This window comes from Lepisosteus platostomus, chromosome 3 (assembly GCF_059453375.1).
Source record: "Lepisosteus platostomus isolate fLepPlt1 chromosome 3, fLepPlt1.hap1, whole genome shotgun sequence".
NCBI lineage: Eukaryota > Metazoa > Chordata > Actinopteri > Semionotiformes > Lepisosteidae > Lepisosteus > Lepisosteus platostomus.
Genome location: NC_142613.1, coordinates 71,034,884 through 71,052,653, shown reverse-complemented (window position 1 = coordinate 71,052,653; position 17,770 = coordinate 71,034,884). Strand labels below are relative to the sequence as shown.

Below are 17,770 nucleotides of genomic sequence, written 5' to 3'. Positions count from 1 at the left end.
GCTTTTTTTCTCAGTCATGTGGTATACACATTTTCCTCCTTGCTTAACAAATATAGGATCCCATAGTGTGAGGCCAACACAGAAATGCAGCTGACAGGAGGCCATGCAGCGTGGCACATCTTACTTGCTTGGAGGCTTGTTGCTTGTTGTGATCAGCATATTGAATGATCCCAGAGGGCCAGTTTCAACCACATGACTCAGGAATTGGTTCCACATGCCCCTTTTGTAAAGACGTGTCTCCAGTTTTCTATCTTGAATGGCGTTGTTGCAGATCTTGAAGAAGTGTGGTGACTTGATCAATGTCTGTCAGTGTTTTCAATAGGTGAATCAAGTCCCCACATAACCTATGTTCCACGCTATAAATATTCAAGTTACAGACTGTCTGGGTATTTCCTTTAGGCCCTGCGGTAGTGTGGCTACTCTCCTTTGTACTGCCTTAGAGAAGCAATATCTTTCTTCTAGTGTGGTGACCAAAGCTGAACATGGCTGTGGTCTAATTCTGGCAGGGACGCTGTAGAGCTATACTAGTCACACATGTAATATTTTGTACTTGCCACATTAAGTATAGATAGATAAGACTTTATTGATCCGGAAGCGAAATTGAGGTGTTACAATTATTTGTATAATTTGTCAGGTGTGTGTCCTGTCTTGAATTTTGCATATGCATGGTCTCTTATTATTGGCCAGAAGCACTCTAGTTAAACAGCTTTTGAAAACATTATTGCTAGGAAATTAAGACAATTTTAACAAGCAATTTGCTCTGATGCTTTATTTAGCATTATTATGCATTTTCTAATAGTTTTTCTAATAGAGGAGTTTTCACACCTCATTTCTTCTAATGTTTAGTGAAACACATTCATGAGTCTTAAACTCAGGAAATGTAAACCATTGGCATCTAATGTTCTGGAACAGTGGGGAGGGCAAAAATTTCTCTGGTGACATGTTGTGATATACAAGAACTGGATTTTCGCATATGCATTATACTGTAGAAAAGATCATGTAATAAATGAAGTTTTCTAATATAAGTATAGCACACAGAATCAAGAATTGCTTCTTTAACATGAAGTTCAAATAGCTTTTAATTTCCGGAGTAAATCAAGTCATGGTTTGTGAAATTCATGAATTGTTGCTTTCACATTAGATTCAATAGATTGTAATTTTCCAAGTAAATCAAATCATACTTTCTTAACAAGTTGCAGAAAGAAAAAAAAAAGTTGTACTGGCTTGACGTCCCTAAGCCCCAAAATCTGCAATACTGTCACCTCAAACACATAATTAATTTAAATTCCGCACTAGCTAAACAAGCTGATGTTAACCAGGTAGAGTTTACAGTAGCTACTGTAAGCTAATACATTTTTATTGCTAGCTATCCTTATGTTGTTTGCCAGTTAATATTTCAGCTAACGGGACACATTTTGCCTGTGCTAATGAAATTATTACAAAGTAATACCATTTGGCTGAACCATGCCTCTCGTTGCTCTGCTCGCCTGTTAAGTTCACAAACTACGCCTAGTGCAATGTCAGATGGGAGGTAAGGCCCATAGTAAGTTTAGAAGTTTTCTCTTCTTCACCAACCCACCTAGATAATTACAGCAGGGGTCACAGTTCATGCTAGGGCAGAAGAGGGCTTGATTGCCAGTTGTTTACAAAGATTAGCTTTCATGGCTCATATATTTATCATGGTATTTATAATTTAAAAAAATAAGACAGAAACTTTGGATCATGGCAATAGTTAGAGGAAAATCTGGCACAGGAATATTTTTCACTCCCTCTGCTTTAAAAGTAGGTGTGTGGGTCACGGCTACATTTTCCCTAAGGCTAAAATGCCAAGTGTAAATTACTTATTAATGTTTATCGTCTTTGCAACTAATGTTGCCAAACCCTAGGGATACCTGTCCCTTTACTTCAGATGTAAGCCAAACATTGTGTTTTGTTACCAAGGAAATTGAATGTAACACCACCAGAGGTGGTTGCCAAAGCCTGTGGCTCATTCCATGAGTGCATTACTTGTTATATTGAAGAATGAAATCTCACAATCTCGCAGTTCTTTCCAAGTCTGTCTAACTGTAGCTTAAACTGCATGTTAGTAGGGGTAAGTGGGGTAGAATTGTATTATTGATGGCAAACCACAAAATGACTTCATTAGAATATGTGGTATGGCAGTTCTGGACAGGAATCAATAAAGTTCAATATACAGTATTAAGATCTCTTGGATCTTGGATTGCGGAAATATTTACACATTTATTGTTTACCACAGTCATACCCCTTACAGGCCACAAACAGGTTTGAGTAGCTAGTTTGAGTTTACACCAGTTCAATGTACAAAAGCTAGTGCTTGAATTCTCCAGTTTGTCATTTCTGACTGAAACTGAAGATAGAAAATGTATTAAATATAGTATTGCTCTGTTGTAAGTTACACATACATCAGTTTATATCTGTAAAGCCTTTACCCCAGGTCATCGTTAATGATTTTAAAATGTGGATATTCTTTTTTGATCTGCTTTCAGAATTGCATTTTCAGATAATGAAACCGGGAGGATACAGCACATCAGCATCAAGTCATTTCTTGTTCCTGTCTGCCAGACTAGATTTGCCAATGATTTGCGGAGTGACAGGATAAATGCATGAGAAATATTTTTGCTCTGGAAAAAACATTTATATCCTCCATCCAAAATCCTCTCTTTGCAGCTTCACATTGCTGTTTCCCCCAAGAATGTTAAATTGCATGTGGACTGCCAGGAAGTGGCGGAGAAAGAAATAAAGGAAGCAAACAACATCACGCTGGATGGCTATGAAGTTCTTGGCAAATTGGTGAAGTCCAGGGGTACACGAGGGGATTCGGCAACAGTGAGTAAAGGCCACATCACTATAAAATACAACAACGGCTCAAACTCGGCATAAAAGTTGTATTTTATTACAGCTGTTAGTTTGTGTTTAAACGTTGATGTTTTCCCAGTTGGCATACAATTAAACTAAGACTATACAATTCAATTTATGTTAATTCTGGTGAGTTGTGACCCTGTAAACTTGGTGCAGGTCATTCATCATCCGAAGCCTTGTGGGTCCTCCATGTGAATTCGTGTTTTTGTTTTTAAGTACAAATGCTATATCAAAGACATATGTAACATCGGGTTTCGTTTTGTTGTGCAGTTCCAGCTCCAGATGTTCGATATTGTTTGCAGCTTAGGCTGGACGAGCAGAGACAGATGCTGTGACCTGCCGTCAACGGTAAGATTAACGTTGGCGTGTGTCCTTGCAGAGAAAATCATTGAGCTATCCACTCTGTTATCATCTGACAGACAGCCTGGTGTGGAAGTATTACTAAGCTATTGTGACTGTGTGAAGTGTCTGTCAGTGTTTCTGATTGAGATTTGAACGTCAGTGTAGAAGAACTATCCTTCTTATGCAGATATCCACAAATTAGATTCTCTGCCTTTTATTTTTTCATTTGCATGGAACTTTCCCGTGAGACTCGTGGAACTCACTGTATACTGTATTACTGTAAGGGCAGAATTATTCATTGATTTACACGCAGTGCAATGATTCCAAATTGTTTCCTTTAGTTTTTTAGTTTTGTCAAATTCTGATCAAATAGAAATTGAATGACTCCCGAAGCAGACCCCTTGCAATTATCCGTAGCGCTTTAATTATTTGACTTTTTTAGTTTTACAAAATATAAGCAGATGCACGACTGATGCAACTGCATAAAAGAAAACCGATATCCCTAAGGAGATACATTTTATGGAAAAATTAAAGCTTCTGCAATTAAAAGGTTTATTACAGGATGTTTCACAGGAACATATGGCCAGTAATTCATGTCTTCACTGTTGCCTTTTTCAAAACCTCAGTTAAAACTACACAACTTTTTTGTGTGTACAGGTGTCAGAGTGTGTTTAAAACAAATCTGATTAAAAAAGTCTCTGGTGTTGTCTAATGTGACAGTTTCAGAAATATTTTCAGAGGTATTTTTCTATTGATATGCTATATAAAAGACATATGTAACATCGGGTTTCGTTTTGTTTGAATAATTTCAGTGTTTGACAGTGTGTAATGGCAAACCCCTTTGTGAATGGTGTGAATAAATTAATTAAGAAATAAGGACACTGTCAAAAGCATACGTATAGTTCTATTATTTAATGGATTTAGACATTTGGCTTTAATTTTGGAGTTTCACATTTGAAATCCCTTGTAATATATCCACTCACTCATACAGTAATAAATCCTGTCATTGTTGATAGCTTTCATAGTCAAATGTTCACTTTTAAGCCACTAGATTTTCTGATTAATCAAGCATTGCGTGCTCTCTTCAAAGAGAGTCCAATTTTAGCCCTTGAACAGATGAAATGAACAGATTTCAACCTGCCAGGGGAAAACACCACTTACTAAGTTAAGGTGATTTCTTCTGGTTGCATTTTTACCACTTAAAAGCCAAAAAAGCCAATCACCCTTATATGATTTTGCAGTGGATGTATATTCGCATGGTTCCTGCGTGATCTGTCTATAGAACCCATTGAGGGCTCAGTATATTTACATCATAAATAAATATCTTGCCCATCACATTTCAGTCTTGCACATTATTACATCTGCTTAATGGTATTGGAAAAGCACAATATCTTCAAGGATTTTTTTTCCTGTGATTTTTTTTTCCTTTTCTGGAAAAAAAAGCAAATGTGGTTGCAGAGTCCCAACATTGCTCAAGTCAGTTGTGCAACTCGGTTTCAGATAATGCATCGTTTGAAAAATGCGCTGTCCTCTTGAATTTTCAGAGAGATGAGGCGAAATGCCCCGCTCTTCCTCATGCCTGCACATGTGCTCAGGATAGCATTGGTCCACCGGGGCCTCCTGGACCTACGGTAAACACATCTCCCCTCGTCTCACATCTGTACCCGTCTCATTGTTCAGTGAGCCTCTGTGCTGTTCTGGGAGAGGCGATTGCAACACCCTTGTTCGAAGTAAACATACAAGCACAGTCCTAATAAGTGTGATGTAAATTATGTGGAGGAGATTAAAGGTCAGTGTTTTCAGCATTCTTTGGTGAAGGCATGTTTAAAAATTGATTTAAAGCTTGATTTGATACTGTACTGTTTTTTAACTGGTGAGATATTGTGACTTGAGAAGTGTGAGACTGTGGCGTGAATTTCTTCTTTTGCCTAATTGCTTAATTGAAATCCTTTTCCTTACAGGGCAGCCCTGGCAACAAAGGTCCTCGAGGTGAAAGAGGAGAAACGGGCCCAGCTGTAAGTTAACTTATTGACCCGGGACGGATACGTTAAACGGGGTTTTAGAATCGGGGGTTCTCAGTTTTGTCCATCCTCGACCCTTGCTTCCAGAATAGACTCGGGAAATCTGAGAAAGGAGTCCTTACGCTTTCCGGTCATGGATGGAAGATGATGTTGACTTTCCATTTCAATGATTGAATCCATGTTCAGTCAGTTTATCTAACAACAGTTTATTGTGGGCCACCATCAGTATATTTTATTCCTGCAAAAGAAGATACAGTAGGGTGTCAGAAAAGTAAGAAAGTGAAACAAAGTGCATTTCTTGCTGGGATATGTAATTCTCTCTCACATTCTGAACACATGATCCACTGAAGAAACGTGTAAATTCCTAACACAATTTGAATCGAAACTTGTTTCATTTTGGCAGGGTCCAATTGGACCGCGGGGTGAACTAGGCTTACCTGGCCCTATGGGACTTCCAGGCCCACAGGGACCCAACGGATTGTCCATTCCTGGAGAACCTGTAAGTCTTGTAGTAGAAAATCTCTTTTGGACGTTATCTACACAGATGTGTTTAATTTCACCGTCTGCATTGTGTATTTCCATCAGTTATTATGTTACTTCAGTATCTCAAACTTTTGTCCTCAACAAAAGCCCCCTGTAGCTGAAGTTATGTTACCCATTTACAGTATTTCAAATTTACTGGCTAACTGTGGGTGACAGCCTGTCTTCCAGCATTCCTCCATGTCTGGATTATATAGGTGGGAGAGAGGTTTAAATCAGTTTAACAGAGGAACATGAATCATCTCTGCCATCTAAGACTCAGAACGAGTTCAAAAACCCTGTGCAGTTGATAAATAAGGGAACATGTGAACCTTCTGCTTCTGTGGAGTTCTTAGCAGATTTCTGAAATGATAAAACTGAAATATTTTATGCTGCAGCAGAACATCTAAAAGGCTCCTGGGCCAGGGTTAAAAAAGTTTTAATTTCAATTTCTATAGTCTTTTGTGTCAATTTTCTTGCATCCTTTGTTAAAAGATACACGGTGGTGTTTCAGCATTTATAGTTTCAAAATGTTACATTATAATATATTAATATGCAGGTATTCAAACCATATTCAACCATATTCAACCACAGAAAAAATCTTTTTGAATATTGTGGAAGTTTTACATTAAGATTTCATAGCAAGAGTATATCGGATCATTACTGGAGAAGCATGAGGTCAATGATACAGATTGTTACCAAAGTGTCATATCGATACCCTTTACACCGATAAAAAAAACATTGCTTTCAATAGATACACAGAGGGCTGGTACCCACAAGCTGTACTTTTCTGATTACCGCAGTCAACCCAGCTGTATAACTGGGTATCAGTGTGCTCTGAATGCTCTTAAGAGTAAAGAAACCAGAGTGAGCTCCAGCCCCATGAACCAATGGAGCTTATGAATGATTTTAACAGAATATCTACAGCCTACATCTTAAGGAAACATATAACCTATTACAATTGTCTAATTGTTTCTCTTTTAAGGGCCGCCCTGGACCAAAAGGTGACCCTGGTGATTCAGGACTACCTGGGCGCCAAGTAAGCTCTGCTTTCAATTACAGCTCGTACTGTGTTGTTTCAAAGGAAACTGAAGATAGTCCTTAGTGTGCAATACTAGCTACTGGTTTGGAAACATTCCACTTGGCAAGCTTAAGACACTATTCCATAGGGGAAAGAATCATGAGTAGCTAAAACTACAAGTAAGTTATATTTATTTATATCTGTTTCCATCAAATTGTACTATTAATGTATCATTCACATTTTAGTTATTACTTTAATTGAGCGACTAGGGGCAAATATAAAATTAAGGAATGCAACTAGATGGTGGGAAGATCATGCACAAGATCAGGTTACTTGGAACTGGGACTGTTTTTTTCTACCTTTTGCAAGTTGATTTTTTAAAAAAAATAAAAATTCTACAGTGGAAATCTGAATGCATGTTAGGGGAAGCAGGGTATATGGTTATATGCCAGGCATTGAGTAAATAGCCTTTATTGCTAATTAGTAGAATTAGTCACGTCCAGAAAATAAATATATAAACGTGAGAGTTGGAACCTGTAAACAGGAAGGGATTTTAACTAGATCAGAAAGAACCATTGTTACTGTTATACACTGTATATATACTGATATGCTATCATTCATTTAATATGGACCTTGTGCTAGACCAGTTGACTCAGACTGTGGACAGTGAGCAAACAAAACTATGCCTATCCTAACCAAGAAGAAATCATGAGGATGGATTGTTCCTCAAAGTAAAAAGCAGCACCAGCTGTTCAGCTCAGGACGCAAGAACCCTGGGTTGATGCAGTGGTGTAGCGATAGCTTTGATGCCATGGATGTGCACCTCCTAATCACATCAAAACCCAGTTTGGAAAACATCTGGGAGTTCCTGCTAGGCCATGGGTACAGTTAAGGTGTCGTGTGATTAGGGTTTGGTTGGATTGAAGGATTGGATTAAGGTAATGATTCACAAATAGGAGAAGTTGATGAAATTTTTATAAGAATTAGGGTCAGGGTTAAGGACAGGCCTGACGTTTAAGATACAAATTAGGTTTAAAGTAAGGGTCTGGGTGAAAGAAGATATCAAGTGTTTTGCTTTTGGCTGAGCTTCCCGAGCAGCTCAAATGATAAAAACATATGCTTGAGCACTAGCTGAGCTCTACAAACACTGAACACGTGTTTGAGCCTGATACATAATTAGCCAAGCACCACAGAGGGCAGAGTGGGATTAGTTGGCCAGGGCTCTTTTAGCTCTTAGCTGGCCTCCCAGGCACTTGCCGGCTACTGGTGCCGTCAGTGAGGGAAGTGGCTCTCCTCCAGTTGGTACTGCACCTCCTGTGTGGGGCCGTGCTGCCTATGATGTGTTATAAGATGAGCAGCTCAAAGGTGGGCTTTCCGTGTGGTCACAGGGTTCTTGGCTGCGGGTCAAGATGCCAAAAACACACACATACACAATCAGCTGTTCCAAATCGTTCTTGTAAAGAAAAGTTATTATAATAGCAGAAAACACCAGCGCCTTTGAGTAAAATGTGGATGCTTGTAACATTGTAACTTGTGTGGTTATGTACCTTTGCATGTACTGTAGGTCGTAGGTACAAAAGTATCTTTGTAGCATAGGTTATGTATGCAAAATAATCTGGTCCTTATAACTGTTGTCTGGCTGCTTTCCTAGGGACCTCCAGGATCACCTGGCCCGATAGGTCCTGTTGGTCCAATTGGTGGAAGGGTGAGTTATGCTTTTCTCAGTATATGCTACAGTATGTAGTATTTTCAGAACCGCGAAATCACTTGTTTTCTGTATGAACCAGTTTGTGCTTTTTACTATTTCTAGATTTCTCCTGAAAAAGCAATCTTATTTAGGAAAGAATTTTTAGATCATACAGTACGTACGGTAGTTAGTTTATTGTCCCCATGTGAGAAGTAATAAGGATACCTGATATGCTGCTGCATTTTACTTTTTGGGTGGTCTTCTCCTGGCTGAAACTGAGTAAATGAAGAACTTGCCAGTAACTTAATGAATGTGATTAGCACTACAACATGCTTCAGGTTATCAGAAGGAACATGAGAAGGCTTCTAAAATGAAAGAAATGGCAAGCAATTCCAGACGAACTGAAACTGTTTTTAGAGACTTTGAGTGTTCAGCACTTGTAGTATGGTATGAAAATATAACAGAGCAAAAATATTTATTTGTATTTATAAAGCATCTTTCCAAACCTAAGGCCGCTGATAATTCCACATCTTTAAGTGTCTATTTACACTAATGATGTGCTCAATATTATAAGAATGGCAATAAAAATCAGCATAGATTCATCCAGTGATTAGTGTTTATGTCCTCTGTAAGAAACATTGATACTTCATCAGTTTTCATCAAATCTAATTAAAACTGTATGATGTTTTTTTTTTTAATACAGTTATATACCTAGTTAGATGTATAAATCTAACTGTTCTCCTAAGGATAGCTGTGAACATAAATATTTAAATGAGTGTTTTCCCCTGTGATAAAACAATTCCATAAATTTAGCAGATGTACATAATGTGCTAAACAGATTGCTTTTAACTCCTTTTCTTTGACATTTTATTGAGTTCTTCAATCATTTAGTTTTTATTTTATTTACATTTTCCTTATAGGGACCCCCAGGAAAAGAAGGACCTGCAGGACCCAGGGGTCCTCCTGGACCAATGGTATGTATTTTTGTAAGGCAAAGTACTTTAATCTACAGAGATTACTTCTATTGAGAGAGCTGTCGGTTTAACACATCTGTACACATTCATTTCACACCACCAGCATTAAGCCTGAATATCAATGTCTATTTTACTAGCTTGCATAGTCTTGGGCCAGTTTAGTTCTAATCCCCTAATTGTGAATCGATGATGGATTCACAAAAAAACGGAAACACCAGGGGTAAATGCAGGACACCAAGGCTTCAAGTGTGGCTCATGTTAATTAGGCAAAATTAGGCAAATACTATCTCACCATGCCTAGGTGTCTAATAGGTGTATATAGACATGGTTGTGTATAATTAAGGCTAGGATTGCTACAAGAAGAGACCTCAGTGACATTGAAAGAGAGGTTATTGTTCAGGCCCATGTGGCAGAAGCTTCAGTGACCAAAACTGTTCAACATTTTATATGCAGCAAGGATGAAGGTGATGTCAATGTGGAACCACAAGGAAAGTTATCATCTGCCAAGGATAAATAGTGGGTAGAAGCACATGCTCCAGAACTGTGATGTCCGTGCATTAGTTCAAAGTTCAAGGCAAAACTGGCGAGCTACTGCAGAATTTTGTTTAATCAAAAATGGTTGCCGAAAAACTCCACAGAACAGGATAACATTGTCGGGTTGCAGTACAAAACCGCTCATCACACTTGGCACTGCACGTTTACTTGTCCAGGGGTGCAAAGAGCACAGACGGTGGGCTACCAAGCATCAGAGAAATGTGAAGGCACACAATTTAATGACCTCTGCTATGAATGGGTGTACTTGAGTTGGCAACTTTACATTTTTTGTTATGTACTGTAATAGTGACCCCTGTGACTTACTGGGTGTTAGTGAGCTTGCCCGTGATCCTTCAGTCAGTACCAACTCTTCTGTTGGCACATAAGTCTGATAACTCTCACTACAGTATACAGTATGTACATTTTCTGAAAGAAAGTATACAGTTGCCATTGTTTCTTTATTGGTAAAAGGCTTTTTTGTTTCCAGCCGTAAGCAGTGTTCACTATATGGAATTTTGAAATCCATTTCTGGAGTAGACACGACCCCATAGTCTATTTTGCAGTCAGTATCGCCAATTTGATCAGGCCAGGTCATTTTTAAATATCACTTAAGAGAGACCATAAGACAGAGACACAATTTTTTATCTACTTTTGTCCTGCCAACATCAAGAATATGAAGCCATTTTATTTGCTGTATAGGGAGCACCAGGGACTCCTGGAATGCCTGGACAAACTGGACAACCAGGGAAACCAGGAGACACAGGACAACGGGTAAGTGTATTTTTCGTTATTATGTCAAATAAGAATGGTTTAACTCAATCTCTTTCAGTTTAACATAAAATATTTAGGTGCAGTGAAACATTTGCCAATACAACATTAACTATCTTGGAAACTAGACATTTAAGGAGCCAATGGAAATGTCATATAATCTGGTTCTAAATTAAAAACATGCTAAGCGTGAGCATAGGTTTTTCTACTGATTGATTTTTAAGATGTAGAAATTATGACTTTGAACATTTTTTCTGTGTTGCAAAAGATTTAGTGTTTTTCTATATTTCATTTTGTTACATTTGAGTACTTTATCTTAGAAGATAAATGCGGCCTCCAAGAATCTGCCAAGATGTCATGTCTTGTTGTTCTCTTTCCTCTTCTTCACGAAGGGTGGATTGCAAACTGCAGCGCTTTGGTGTCAACAAAAGAATAGATACAGCCTTTTCTTGATAATGTCTAGACTTGAAAACATCTGATTGGTTACACAAATCAGTGGTGAATGGTAATCTGAGAGCTGGTTTACTCCACCATCAATGTGCAGCCAGTTCTGTACTGTGCCTAAGAGTTTTCCGACAGTTGGCATAGCCAAAATTTGAACAGACATTTTCTTGGCTGCTGGAATCATGCAGTAAAAAGCCTCCCTAGGAAAACTTCATGCTCCGGAAATGTTTTAGAAACAAATCATTTGCCACTTACTGCAGGATTTGAAACAAAACTAAAAAACTAGCATGACATGTCCTGTTATGCTGGTACCAAGGTACCAAATTGTAGTGTAATTATTAACTTTTATACCTGATTAGGGTAATATTGCTACAGCTATGTCATAGGGAGTGTATTAATAATATGTTTGTTTAAACTGACAGGGGGGCAGGAAGTTGGTGGTATATTTTACATTCACATGATCCCTTGAAATAATGGTTAATATCTTCTTGGGATCTTGAATGCTCTTTTTGACAACAATATCATCATCTTTAGACATAGCAATTCTGAAATACTCCCGTTTTTTTTGCTTACAATTTCTCATTTTGTTTCAAAATTTAAAAGTGAACTTTCCAGGCAAGCAATTGTACATAGCAGGGAAATATGCCAATTTCCACAATTAAGGGAAATTAAATAGATATCATATTGTGTCTTAAGTTGAGATTTTATCCCAAATGATTCATGGTAAAAAGACACATGCCATTCTTTGCTGCAGTGCAAAATTAAATATATAGGTAGTGAAGTTTACAAAAATCCCAACGTTTATGTCTGTTTTGCACAGTGAAATGCAACACGGGTAGCACAGCTACAGTACCTCACAACTCCGGTGTCCTGGGTTTGATCCGAGCCTCAGGCATCTGTATACTGTATGTGGTGTTTGCTATTTTTCACTGCATTTTCAAGATATTCTGGTTAGGTTTGATTGGCTAAGTTGTCACTTCCACCATTGTGCTTCAATGGATTAGCATCCCTTCTAGAGGTAAAGCAGTTGTGTTATCACAGTGCCCTGCTTCTGAGATAGGCTGTAGGTTGTTGCAGTCCTGTATATGATGAGACAGTTTTCTAATACCGAAGTTTGAATGTATCTGCAGACAACCCATTATACATAGCCTGGAAAAACTAAGTAGCAAATGTCCAGTTATGGGACTGAGTGGCTCAGGTGGTCTGACCCTTGTACTATTATTGCTGAGGTTTTGGGCTGGTTTCCTGCTTGTTCCTTATGAGAAAAGGAACTTGCAACTGGATTTATTTTTTTACCAGTCAGTAGAGTGGATTGTCTTTTGAAAGGATTAGGACCTAGTGGTTGTGGAACATAAATGCCTGTCCAATCCTACAAAAAAAAACAAAATCAGTTTAGTAACTGCAGGTTCTGAACAAAAGCAAGAGCTCAACATCCTTAAAGGATTGGTATTAGAGGCAGTAAAACGATGATCTCCAACTCCTTCCCTGGAGATCCCCAGTCCTTCAGCTTTTTTACTTCAATACATGTTCAACAAGTGGCTCAAGAGCACAGATTAAGACAATAACAGGTTAAATTTACTAATGAAGAGCTTGATTTATTTGAAATGAGGAGATTGGCTCTAAAGGGTAGGGATAGAAAGCCCCTTCATAGAAGAGTAGTTTTCAGCTTTAAGGAAGCTAACCATAGAAGGAATTTGCAAAAGGGAAAATTAAGCAAACAATAGAAACAGGGCTAAATGTTAAAAACTGTGACATAACTCATAAATTCACATTGGAACCCCATGTGCATTCCTAGATTGTTTAGTCTATTTTATTTTATTGGTGTCTCTGCTTATACTGTATTTGTGTGCTGTTCTCTCAAGATATTAGTGACCTTTAATAGCAATTGAGTCCACCTCCAATGGTGATTTCAGCCACAGTGTTTCAAAGCACCAGCTCTGCTAGATGTTCACAATTGGGCATGTTGCTATGAGGCCACATGGTGGTATTCTCACAAGATGTGAAATTTCCCTTCTTTCACTTTGCTTCTCTGACTTCTTGAAACCTCAAGTGCACTTCCATTTGTTTGCACCAGCTGCCTTTGAGGGCTTGATGTGTCTGAATTGACACGTTTGTCAGTTCTGCAGTTTCCATCATTAAAGTTCCTATGGCACTTTTTGAAAGAGTAGAGGTGTTAACCTCAGTGTCCTGGCGCAATTCTTGTCTGGGTCTGTACGATTTGGCCTTTTTAAATTTCCACATTAATTCACTTGTTGAAACAATTTCTCACCACTCCCCTCGATCTGCTGTGTAATGTGGCTAATTCATCCACTTGGGATAGAAATTGCTACATTAATGCAAGGGTTTACAGAGTTAATTTATGCAGCAGTGCACAAAAAACTTGTACACCACCAACAGTAGTCAGGGGTCTCTTACATCGGCCTTTTTTCTTATAGCACAGTACACTGATTAACAGACTTGACCTGTTGCTTCTTGACAGCTTCAGGCATCAGGGTATACTGCTCTGTTTCTACACAATAGGTCACTTTTATGGAACATATAATTCCCTAATATTTTGGTAGGGCTGTGTACCACCAAATAACAATAACCTGTCCCTTCAATTTACATATTAAGACAGGAACAAAATAAAATGCTGTCTGCTATTTATGTTGGATGGTTTGCAGGGGTCTGAGGCTTCCATATTATAAACCAAGTGGAATTAGGTGATGCAAATATTGCCCTTTCCAGGATGCACTGGTACCTGACAAATAACTGTGAGCCACATTGACCAGTTTTCTTATTAATTCAATGACAAATTACATTATTATTTCTGATTTTTTTTTCATTACAGGGGTCAGCTGGTATGAAAGGAGAAAAGGGGGAGAGAGTAAGTGTAATTTTTTAAAGATATGTTTCCCTTGTTCTTGAGCAGAAGGGGATATAACTTCATCCTAATGAAATATTGTTTCTTGCAGGGAGACTTTGCATCCCAGAATATGATGCGTTCAATTGCCAGACAAGTCTGCGAACAGCTGGTGAACGGTTAGTTCCCACTTTTCCAGCTTCTTGCATTAATTTAGGGGATTCTGTAAAAACCTTGAGGGTTGTCCCAAAGTAAATCCGCTTTGACGTCCTAAAAGGAATTGCAAATGGGTTATTAAGCCCTCTTGCGTCTCTTTTTACTTCAGGTCAAATGAGCAGGATTGACACGATGTTAAACCAAATCCCCAACGGGTACTATTCCAACCGCAACAATCCCGGTCCTCCTGGGCCACCTGGGCCCCCTGGCAGCTCTGGTCCTCGCGGTGAACAAGGGCCAACAGGGAGTAACGGCTTCCCAGGCTCCCCCGGGCTACCAGGCCGTCCCGGAGACAGAGGTGGGTGAGATCTCCCAATATACAGATCAGGCGCTGCCTCAGCAAAGCCACCGGCACTGTGGCCAGCGCACAGGTTAGTCACAGAGCCTTCTCCGGGTGTGTACGGCAGAGAGTGCAATGGCAGAGATACAGTATGGGAGCAAGAGGTGGGGGAGTGCAGTCAAGAGAGAAGAGACCTTTCTGCCGTGCCTCTGCTGTCTCCCTCACTTGAAGAAGGCTCTGCGTCCGAAACATCGTGTTTTACTCCTTTCCACAGCAATTCCAGACCCCTCCATTTGACACCGCTTTAGTAAAACTAACCTCTGCCTCTTTCGACTGTGTTCTGTGCTTCACGCAGGACCGGCAGGAGAGAAGGGTGAAAGAGGCAGTCCTGGAATAGGATCCCAGGGACAAAGAGGTTTAACCGGACCACCTGGTATGTGTTACAGAACCAACTGCCAAATGACAATTGTTTCTCCCCTTATTAGTGTTCAATGAAGCCAGAAGCATAATGTTCCCTTTTACCCAATGCTTACAACAGCTGGCACCGAAATGGCCTTTCTGTTGACAGTAATCTCCATTAACACACACCTTATTTACCCTGCAGTGCCTGAAGAGTAGAGGGAGATGACAACTTGAGGAAAGTCTAATTGTTCTCACAGCAGCTTTTAAAGAAACGTTGTGCTAATACTAACTTAGATCTGTTGATTTGATGTAAAATTGGTACAAGCCAGTGACAGACCCCAGAATGTGGAAAAATATATAGCTCTCGATGCAGATTTTTCATAACGTGTGTTCTAATATCTGTACTATAAATAACAGTATACAACTCTGAGCCAAATCATTCAACAAAGTATAAAACGTTGCTAAAATTCGAAAAAAATATGTAATTAATAGAATCTTTAAAAAGCGCAGCTGGACCAAAAATCTGTACAAGAACAATCATACTAGTGAAAGTTTTTCCTTGTTATGAATTAATGTGGTTCATGCGTGAGATTCACCTCCACACACAGATGCTCACAGATGTTTCGATTTTTTTACGGGGGTCAAATTCATTGTTAATTGGAAGCATATTAAAGACGTCTGGACAGTTCTGATTGGCTGGAACTGTCAGAAAAAACAACACCTGATTTTGACTGAAACTCAAAATAGCACCAATGTTATTATGGCAAAAATGTTATATTTACTAATTGAGTATAAAATAGATCATCCAAATTAATCAATACAGATGTTTGTGTGTGTACAGTAGGTATGTAATTGGTATTGACAAATAACCGTAACCGACAATACCATCTTTTATTCTTTTTTTTTTGCAATTGGTTTTGTAATTAACCCCTGAGCACTCTTATATAACAGATTTTGATTTTATTTTTTAATCTTTTTATTAAGCTATCTTTCATAAGCATTGGAACTCAGCGCTTCTTGTTAGAAAAAACTTTGTTACTTATTCAAAAAGAGGAGAATTTTCGTAGTTGAACAATGGACCACTCTCCTTTTTTTTCATTTTCCTGTCATGTGATCATTTACAGTTCTGCTGGCAACAATACTGTTCTTTTTCTTGGAGATAATTTTTAGTCTTACTTTTTTTTTTATTGGAGACACCATACGGAATTTACATTAGATTTTAACCACCAGCAGAAAAGGCTTTACATTTCTGTAAACTATAATGTAGCCTGTCCAACAAAAGCATTACTTCACCCACCCAGGGGGCTTGGGGTAGCAGAACTAACACAGTCATTCACTTTAATTGTAATACAGTGTGCTTGTCTAAAGCACTAGGTCTCAAGAGCTTTTCCTATCACACAAGGATTAGAAAAAAACCATGCAACTCATTGATGTCTACAGCATGGGTCAAACATAGCCAGGTCTGTTTCTGTGAATAAAGAGAAATTGCCTACAAGTAGGGGAAGCTAGTGATGATGAGTCATTGTTCAGAGGCTAATCAGATTGTTGTACAATGAGATTTTTTCTGGTGGCTTCATTGACAACACATGTGCGGATTTTAGAAAGAGAGAGAAAAAATTCCATAGTAGGTTTATATCGTCTAGACGGAAAAGGGAAAAAAAAGTGCCAGTAACTCAGCAGAGCATAGCTCTCTTTATTCTTAATTGAACAGTTTAAATATTTAAATTACAGTGGCACAACCCAATTTTTCCCTTCTCCGTTCAGTTGGGATTTGAGGGTGATGTCAGTTGGTGAGAACTGTTTGTCTGCAACCCGCCAGGCCCTCCGGGAGATTCCCGAACTGGCCCGCCAGGCCCTCAAGGCTCTCCTGGACCTCGTGGTCCACCTGGTCGCCAGGGTTCTGCGGGAGTGAGAGGCCCCCCCGGACCCCCTGGGTACTGTGATTCCTCGCAGTGCGTTGGCATCCCTTACAATGGACAAGGATTCCCAGGTAGGTTCGACAATCCATGACCACTGCAGCCACCAATACAGCAGGGACTGCTCAGCTCTAGGAAGTTGAATTGTTTCAGCAACATTAAATTTAATACAAGAATGTCTTGATGTGACCTAGACAATTCAGGTCTGTACCAGTAATGGCATTTCGTACTAGTTTTTATACTAGTTTTTATTGTTTGTTGTGCTATGTGTAACATATATGATATACTTATGCACTGTTTAATTAGTGTGATCTGCTCTAGAAGTACTTAAGGTATTTTTTCCTCACCTCTTTTTTTTTTTTAAAAAAAGAAGAAAAATACTTCTTTCCTGAAAACTAACATCCTCTTTAACCTGTTTCAGGTTCGGCATAGTAATTTTCTAAGTCGCCTGTGCTGCTTACATTTTGAAATCCTGAAAGTCCTGTTTCTGAGATACTTGCTCACGTGCTTATGAGCCTTTAAGGATAATCACCGTGGATATGATTACTGAACATTGTTGACCGTCGTAAAGGAGGGGACTCTTACTAATAACTTTTCAGCTACTAGATCAGACAAGCAACAGTGATGGCATCATAGCAAGCCTGTTTGCATCTTGAATCAATAAAACCAACAGAAAGAAGCTTCTTTCAGCAAAGGAGCATGCTGACCTACTAACAAGGTGGATTTATAACCAAGAACAAAAGTGTTAACATGACAATGTAGAAGTGATATCTGTAAATAAACTAATTGTGCCTTGTAAAGGATTCGATTTGAATCACGTTCACTAAAATCAGTTAACATCTTTAATGAGCTTCTGCATTATAACCGGCTGCTTGCTGAATGCCAACATAACCTCCTTTTGTTTTTGCCTACCTTGATTGACAC

At 38.9% G+C, this 17,770-nt stretch overlaps 1 protein-coding gene across 3 annotated transcripts in view; it reads left to right on the top strand.

Moving 5' to 3' along the window:
- col12a1b (collagen, type XII, alpha 1b) overlaps positions 1-17,770 on the top strand; it is a 93,348-nt gene that overhangs the window by 73,835 nt on the left and 1,743 nt on the right. For 2 of the 3 annotated variants that reach the window (XM_088626664.1, XM_088626663.1), the window contains exons 52-65: positions 2,689-2,847; positions 3,151-3,228; positions 4,767-4,853; positions 5,184-5,237; positions 5,647-5,742; positions 6,748-6,801; positions 8,435-8,488; positions 9,391-9,444; positions 10,678-10,749; positions 14,021-14,056; positions 14,145-14,211; positions 14,358-14,546; positions 14,884-14,961; positions 16,750-16,920. In XM_088626664.1, the coding sequence (XP_088482790.1) occupies positions 2,689-2,847; positions 3,151-3,228; positions 4,767-4,853; positions 5,184-5,237; positions 5,647-5,742; positions 6,748-6,801; positions 8,435-8,488; positions 9,391-9,444; positions 10,678-10,749; positions 14,021-14,056; positions 14,145-14,211; positions 14,358-14,546; positions 14,884-14,961; positions 16,750-16,920 (1,249 nt within the window). Of the gene's footprint in view, positions 1-2,688; positions 2,848-3,150; positions 3,229-4,766; positions 4,854-5,183; positions 5,238-5,646; positions 5,743-6,747; positions 6,802-8,434; positions 8,489-9,390; positions 9,445-10,677; positions 10,750-14,020; positions 14,057-14,144; positions 14,212-14,357; positions 14,547-14,883; positions 14,962-16,749; positions 16,921-17,267; positions 17,647-17,770 lie in introns of those variants that run through there. The other variant, XM_088626665.1, reaches the window with a different exon arrangement.